The sequence below is a fragment of the Brachyhypopomus gauderio genome, unplaced genomic scaffold, assembly GCF_052324685.1.
Source record: "Brachyhypopomus gauderio isolate BG-103 unplaced genomic scaffold, BGAUD_0.2 sc61, whole genome shotgun sequence".
NCBI lineage: Eukaryota > Metazoa > Chordata > Actinopteri > Gymnotiformes > Hypopomidae > Brachyhypopomus > Brachyhypopomus gauderio.
Genome location: NW_027506882.1, coordinates 1,851,730 through 1,860,354, shown reverse-complemented (window position 1 = coordinate 1,860,354; position 8,625 = coordinate 1,851,730). Strand labels below are relative to the sequence as shown.

The 8,625-nt window shown below is 41.8% G+C and overlaps 1 protein-coding gene across 1 annotated transcript; it reads right to left on the bottom strand.

Annotated features, from left to right (window-relative positions):
* Positions 1-1,494: 1,494 nt before the first annotated feature.
* On the bottom strand, positions 1,495-7,172 carry LOC143489333 (uncharacterized; the record flags this gene model as incomplete). Its single annotated transcript, XM_076988283.1, is given in 1 exon segment — positions 1,495-7,172. A coding segment is annotated over 1 exon segment (3,063 nt), but the record flags the coding sequence as incomplete, so codon positions are not given.
* Positions 7,173-8,625: the final 1,453 nt, after the last annotated feature.

Here is an 8,625-nt window from a genome sequence, read left to right as displayed (position 1 = left end):
CACTGATTGTGATAGAATGAAACTGTTGCTGGTATACTTCCTCTAGCTCTTGATTGTCAACCACATCCATCCTGTGTTCGTGCTTTGACCTTGGCTCTCCTTTATTTGTCTATTGTTTACAATGTTTGTTTTGTGTTGGACAAGATTTACTTATTTTCCATGGGGTTTGGTCTTGCTTTAGCTGTCTGTTTTTTCTGCAGCACCTTGCCCAGTGTCCTTTCTTACCACACACAGAGCACTCATCATTGTATGCTGGGCATTGTCGTGGCTCATGTCTTGTGTTACATCTCTGGCATGCCCGTCCTCTGTGTATTACATGAACTTTTTCTGAACTGAATAGCCCAAGCTGATTTAGCTGTTCATTACCTGCCGATAAAGCTTCATATTTCCTCCCTTCTGCTAACACCTCAGTCAAGGAGTAGCCTTGAGGTTTGCTATACAAGTCATTTCTCAGCACATCATGTGGTGTACTAGCAACAGTGGGGAACCGTCAGGGCCCTCTGTGCCCTCTCAGGGGGAGTCTATGGTGGCCTCCCATGCCCTGTCTCTGTCTAGCCATGTGAACCCGGAGGTTGATGCCTTGAAAAAACAAGTAAGGAGGTTGCAAAGGAAAGCCATGGCCAAGGAAGAGAATATTGGCACTGCTGCTGCTGCTCTTGTAGTGGAACCTGCCATAAGGACCAGAAATGCTCAAAGACCTGACAAGTCTCCCCAAGAGTCAGAAGAACAGTTCTGCTACCAGTGTGGGGAAAATGGTCATTTTGCCATGAGTTGCCAAAACCCAGAAAACCAGAACACGGTTATTCAGAAGTTCTTTGCAGAAAGAACAAAGGGAGTCAGTCTCCTAGGAAACTGGTAAATCACCAGAAACTGCATGCTCAGTGAAGAAGAGTGCCGTAGCGGTAGGTTAGAGCTAACAATCTACCTGCAGGGTTAATAGGGCCCTCCTCTGTGGTGCACTTAAAAGTAAATGATCATGCTTGCAATGCTTTGTTAGTCAGCGGATCCCAGGTCACCATCATTTTCCCAGATGTGCCACTTCCAGCTGGAGTACTGCTACAATCAATGGTGGTACGAGGCTCTGAAATAGATGTCAATGCTTTCACTGTAGCCATACAGTACATAATGAGTCTGGCAAAGACGTAATCCTCCCAGTAATAATAATAATAATAATCTTTATTTGTATAGCACCTTTCATACATACATGCAACTCAAAGTGCTTTACAGTATAAATAAAAGAAACATAAAAAGGAGAAGACAAAAAGAAAATGTTAGAAGAAATTAAAGTAAAATAACAGAAAATTTAAAAAAGTAAAGTAAACAATATAATAAAAAAGTAAAGTAAACAAAACTAATTAAGATAGCAGATCTAAAGAGGAAGTAAATATAAGAAGATAAAAATAAAATATTAAAATTAAAGATAAAAAGAAATAAATTAAATAAAGTGACAAATTATAAAATAATAGACTAGAGTTTCTTAACTAAAAGCAGATCTAAACAGGAATGTTTTGAGACTGTTCTTGAAACTATTCAGGGATGAAATGCCTCTGAGCTCTTTAACCATAGTGGCTAAAAGCACCCTCGCCAATCTTTAATCGGCATCTAGGAATCACCAGTAGATTACTGTTTGAAGACCTCAGAGACCTGACTGGAACATATCTAACCATCATTTCACTGAGGTAAAGAGGGGCAAGACCATGAAGACATTTAAAAACCATGACTAGAACCTTAAAATCTATCCTAAAGCTGATAGGTAACCAGTGCAGTGAGTGGAGTGCAGGTGTAATATGAGCTCTCTTTCTCCTGCGGGTCAGAACCCTTGCAGCCGCATTCTGAACTCTCTGTAGGTGCGAAATAGAGCTCTTTGGAAGAGCAGACAGAACAGCGTTACAATAATCTAGCCTTGATGTGATAAATGCATGGACAAGTTTTTCACTGTCAGCAGGAGTGAGCATATCTCGGACCTTAGCAATGTTTTGAAGGTGAAAATAAGCTGTCTTGCATGTAGTCATGATGTGTGATTTGAAGCTGAGCTCATTATCAAAGGTGACGCCCAGGTTCTTAACACATTGACTGGCATTCAGATTCATTTGATTTAAATAGGTCTGGACATCATTCATTTGTGAATCACTGCCAAGAACAAGAACCTCTGTCTTCTGTTTATTTAACTGCAGAAAATTGTCAGATATCCATGTCTGTATATCATCTATGCAGTCAAACAGTGAGCAAATTGATTTTAGGGCCTTAGGTTCTAGAGAAATGTAAAGTTGAGTGTCATCTGCATATTGATGATAACTAATACCATGTTTATTAATGATATGTGGTAACGGAAGCATATATAGGTTGAATAGTAACGGCCCAAGAATTGATCCTTGGGGGACGCCACAAGTTATTTTTTGACGTGTGGCGGAAGAGGTACCTAATGCCACATAGTAATCACGCCCAGTTAGGTACGATCTAAACCAGTCTAAGACTAAGCCACTAAGGCCTACCCAACTCTGTAGTCGATCAAGAAGAATTTCATGATCAACCGTGTCAAAAGCGGCGCTTAAATCCAGCAGAAAAAGGACTGAGAGTTTGCCTGCATCCTTATTCAATCTCAAGTCATTTACTACCTTAACTAGGGCTGTTTCAGTGCTGTGGAGAGCTCTGAAACCAGATTGAAAAGTGTCATTTATTTGATTTACTTTTACATAATCATTCAACTGGATTGACACAACTTTTTCAATGATTTTGCTAAGAAAGGAAAGGTTAGATATAGGTCGATAATTATTGAGAATTGTGGGATCAAGATTTCTGTTCTTTAATAGTGGTTTAACCATTGCTGTTTTTAAAAAGTTAGGGAATTCACCCAATTGCAGAGACTGAATAACAATCGTTAGAACTTCATTTGCTAATGAGCTCAGAACCTGCTTGAAAAAGCATGTAGGTAAAGGGTCCAGTTCACAAGTAGAGGATTTTAGTGATGAAATCACATCAAGTAGTGTTACCATGTCAACTTCTTGGAAATAAGACATATTAAAGTTAGGCTGAGTAACTGATATAAGGGTTGATAATTAGTGCTTGTTGCTATGTTCTGCCTTATACTAGTAATCTTGTCCCTAAAAAATATTGCAAACTCATCACATTTTTCAACTGAAACAGTCTCAGGGAAGACACAGGAGGTGGGGTTTACTAGCTGATCTATACTTCTGAACAGGACAGCAGAGTTATTATTTGATGAATTGATTAAGGTAGAGAAATAATTTTTCCTTGCTGATTTCACTTCACTGTTGTAATTGTGCAATGTTGTTTTATAAATATCAATCAATCAATCAAAGTTTATTTGTATAGCGCTTTTAACAACTGAAGTTGTCGCAAAGCAGCTTTACAGGGTTTACAAGGTTAACAATACTATGGGTCCAGAACCCTAATGAGCAAGCCAAAGGCGACAGTGGCGAGGAAAAACTCCCTATGATGGTGGGGAATGGGAAGAAACCTCGGGAGAACCAAGACTCAAAAGGGAACCCATCCTCCATTGGGCGGCCCGTTAACACACAAATACACAAGTCACACATAATTCCACAATCAGACTAGGTAAAAGGTAGAATTGAAAGTTCTGGGTTTTGATATTGTCACTGTAAATGTCTGTTGATGAATGCCAGGCTTTCATTCCGTGTCGGAGCAGTGATGCTGGTATTGTAGGCTCCGACTGCAGTGTTACTCCCCAGGTGAACCCCAGTATCAGCACATCCACCGGCAGCCAGACCATCCCCCAGGTGCCTGCAGGTGCCTGTATCCAATCGTCTTGGGTAGAGCCATGCAAGAAGATAGATAATACAGACTGAGTGGACATGAATTTAAACCACCGTTGATTTAAATGTACGTAGCTCACATGCCAGTGATCAGCATGTGGCTCCGGCAGACTAATCTATAGCAGCATAACTAAAGGGAGAGGTTCAGAGGTGACCACAGGCATGAGGGCTCACTGAGACATTGCTTTCCAGTCAAGTCATAGTCACAAATAGAGTGATGCCAAGACACAGCTGGATGACAGCATCAACATCTCAGATCACCAGAAATCTCAACGTCTGGGGGCCCCCCAGCCCCTACACCTTACAAGAGGAATTTTAGCTGAAGGCTTGACTAAACAGGTGAGTCTTAAGTCTAGATTTAAAGATTGGAACTGTGTCAGAGTCTCGGATTGGAGCTGGAAGGCTATTCCATAATTGAGGGGCTTTAAAAGAGAAAGCTCTGCCTCCGGCTGTAGTTTTACTAATTTTTGGAACTACGAGAAATCCAGCATTTTGGGAGCGCAAAGGGCGAGATGGGTTGTAGTAATCAATGAGTTCACTCAGATATTGTGGGGCAAGACCATTTAACGCCTTACAGGTTAACAGGAGAACTTTAAATTCAATGCGATATTTAATCGGCAGCCAGTGTAGTGCGGCGAGAGTGGGACTAATATGATCGAATTTCCTAGCCTTGGTTAGGACTCTAGCTGCGGCATTTTGTACAAGTTGTAGCTTCTTTATGGACTGTTTAGAGCATCCAATTAGAAGACTATTACAGTAGTCCAATCTCGATGAGACAAAAGCATGAACTAGCTTCTCTGCATCAGCTAATGAAAGTAAGTGTCTCAGCTTGGCAATATTACGTAAATGGAAAAAGGCAGCCTTAGTGACATTGCATACATGTGTGTCAAATGAAAGATCAGAATCAATAGTGACACCTAAACTTTTTGCAGTAGATTTTGGTGTTACTGAAAAACCATCTAGGGTAAGGGGAATATCAGCCCAATTGCTTCTAACAGCTTTAGGCCCAAGAATCAGTACCTCAGTCTTGTCTGAATTTAGTTTAAGAAAATTAGACGCCATCCAGTTTTTAATATCCTGGACGCAGTTCTCAATCTTGAGAGTTGTGGTGGTATCATCTGGATTAGAAGATATATACAACTGAGTATCATCTGTGTAGCAATGGAAGCTAATACCATGCCTACGAATGATAGTGCCCAGTGGTAGCATATATAATGAGAATAATATGGGGCCCAGTACAGATCCTTGTGGGACACCATACTTTACTTTAGAATGCTCAGAGCATTCGTTATTTACTAGCACAAATTGGTAACGATCTGTCAGGTAGGACCTGAACCAGGAGAGTGCTTGACCTCTTATGCCAATGAGTGTCTCCAGTCTATTAAGTAGAATATTATGATCAATGGTGTCAAAAGCAGCACTGAGGTCTAGCAGTATGAGAAACGAAATGTGTCCTTTATCAGAGGATATTAAGAGATCATTCAGTACTTTAGTTAGTGCTGTTTCAGTGCTGTGATGAGCTCTAAATCCAGACTGAAATAACTCTAAGACATGTTCTGTCTGTAAGAAGGAAGAGAGTTGTGAAGAAACTACTTTCTCTAAAATTTTGGATATGAATGACAGATTAGAAATTGGCCTATAGTTGGACAGTTCTTGGGGGTTAAGACCAGGTTTTTTAATTAGCGGCTTGATAACTGCAAGTTTAAATGAACTGGGAACGTAGCCCAGGCTCAGAGAATAATTTATTATAGTAAGCAACGGTTCTACATTGCTGTGCAGTAATTCTTTAAGTAGATGGGTTGGTACAGCATCTAGTATGCATGTGGAGGGTTTAGCAGATTTCACCAGTGAAATAAGCTCCTCACGACCAATTGGGGAGAAGGACTCTAACAGGGCATCAGAGCTGACCAGATAGCTGTCAAGATGCATTGGCATGTTGACAGGCTCTGAGATAGCACTACTAATGTTTTCCCTAATTTTATCAATCTTATCATTAAAGAATTTCATAAAATTGTTACTGCTACACTATAGTGGAATAAGAGAATTGTTTTGTTCATGACTCCTCGTAAGGCTGGAAACAGTTTTAAAAAGGAGTCCTGAATTGTTTTTATGTTTTTCTATTAAGGCCAATAAGTATAAGGACTTTGCCATATGGAGGGCATGCTTATATTCAATAAGGCTGCTTTTCCATGATAGTCTATACACTTCTAACTTCATATTTCGCCATTTACGTTCCAGGATCCGCGCGGCTCGTTTGAGGCTACGCGTGTGCTCATTGTACCATGGCGCTATTCTTCTCTCCGTGGCTCTCTTATATCGTAGTGGTGCAACTTTGTCTAAAGCTGTATGAAGGGAAGTCTCGACGTGCTCGGTGAAACGCTCTAGTCCTTCCGGAGCTACAGGTGGATCAGTGTTTGTCAGACCCGGTAAAATATCAGTGAGTGCGGCTATGGTGCTGGGTGTTATAGCTCGTTTAATTTGATAGCGGGGTGGCCGATGAACACAGTCAGTTAAACACAACTCGTATGTTATGAGGCTGTGGTCAGAAACAGCCTCACTCTGAGGAAGAATTGCTAAACTGGATATGTCAATACCAAATGACAAGACCAAGTCTAAAGTATGACTACAGTTATGCGTAGGACCCACCACATTCTGAGTGATACCCATTGAATCAAGAATTGCTTGAAAATGAATGCTAAAAGAGTCACACCGATTTTCAAAATGGATATTAAAATCACCCACTATAATCACCTTATCGGCTGATAGCACTACATGAGACAGGAAGTCTGAAAACTCCTGCAAGAACTCAGAGTATGAACCAGGGGGGCGGTAAATAGTAATTAACATAAACGACTGTGACACTTTGTTGCTTGTTAAATTTGAAACATTTGATACAGTGAGGATGAGGTGTTCAAAAGAATTAAACTTGAAGCCAAATTTTTGAAAAATGCCTATATCAGAGTCATATATTGTGGCGACTCCACCTCCTCGACCATTTGGACGGGGGTTATGGACATATCTATAGCCAGAGGGAGAAGCTTCATTTAGGGCCATATAGTCGTCTGGTCGGGTCCAGGTTTCCGTCAAGCAAAGCATGCATAGATCATGATCGGTAATCATTTCATTAACAAGCAATGCTTTAGATGACAGGGATCTAATATTTAGTAGTCCTCGTTTCAGATTTAAACTGCTCTCTGAGGGAGCATAGTTGAATTTAACATTGATTAAATTTTGTCTACTAACTTTACGAGAATTATTTTTTGGTACTCGAGGAACAGACACAGTTTCAATCTGGTGTGACCTAGGTGACGTCTCTTTGCAGCTCGCAGACAGTCGGTTTAGCCTGTTTGTCTGCTGCCTGGCCTCGGCTCTGGTTTGTCAATCCCCATTAACTACACCTACACTACGACTATTAAGCCTAGCAGATATGCTACGAGAAATGAGAGCAGCACCCTCCCAAGAGGGGTGAATGCCGTCTCGCTTCAAAAGGCCAGGCCTGCCCTCAAAACGTGTCCAATTATCTATATAACCCACTTTGTTATCTGAGCACCATTTAGACATCCAGCGGTGTAACGCCCATAACCTGCTGTAGGTTTCAGCGCCACGCCGAACTGGAATGGGACCAGAGCATATTACGGCATCTGACATCGTCCCCGCTAACTCGCACACCTCTTTAACATTATCCTTGGTGATCTCAGACTGTCTCAATCCCACATCATTGGTGCCGACGTGTATAACTATCTTAGAATATTTACGTTTAGCCAGCACCTTAAGATTAGCCCTGATGTCAGGCGCTCTAGCCCCCGGGATACACTTGACTATGGCCGCTGGTGTCTCTAAACTAGTCGCTACGTTCACGTGTCTGAGCTGTGAATCTCCTATCACCAGAGCTCTTTTAACAGGTCGCTCAGTCGGTGTATTACTGAGTGGGGCAAACCTGTTTGACACGGGAACCTGAGAAGGACGGTGCTCAGCCCTACGGTTATGCCGCGGAGACGTCACCCATTCGCCCCGCTGCGAGGGCTCTAATGCCGGAGCTGAGGGCTCGCTAGCTACAGCTGTGCAACCCAGGCCTGCTACGCTAGCTGCGCTAGCCGCTACGCTAGCTGCTACAAACTTTCTAGGACTTTCTAAAGCCCGGATGCGTTCCTCTAAAAGCGAAATCTTCTCCGTCATACTAATAACTAACCTACACTTCACACAAATATAATTATTATTATCACTACTGACGGAAGAAGAGTAGCTATACATGCCACACTCAACACAAGCAACAAGGGACTCAGACATGATGAAATACTTAGCTTCGGTTAAGATGTCGAAATGTCGAAGATGTTTCCAGTCGAAGAGAGTAGTCAACTGTCTTGATAGTGGAAGCACTACCTGTAATAGTTGTCTAGGGAGGCAAAAAGTAAAGATTAGTACGTAAACAGATTATCACACTTTAGAGAAACAATCAAAATTCGCTCCGCAACAGCGTCGGCAGGAAGCAGCGTCGGCAGGAAGCAGCGTCGGCAGGAAGCAGGAAGCAGTACACCAATACGCGGTGCGCCCAAATATCAAAATGTACTTGCAATTTTGACCTTAGCCAACGTCTCTCAGCCTGCCTACAATCTTGCCTAAATTTTACAATAGAAGGAGTGTTTCTCCAGGGCATCTTAATTTTACCAGAGATAATTTTAGTTACCTTTGGTGCCACAGCATCAATACAGTTCTTAACTCTGTGTGTGAATGTTTCAACTAGCTCATTCCCATTTTCTGAGAGAGGAGGGAGGGACTGTATCATGTCTGTGAAGGCCACGGCACTGCCAGCACTGAGATAACGCTTGGTTAT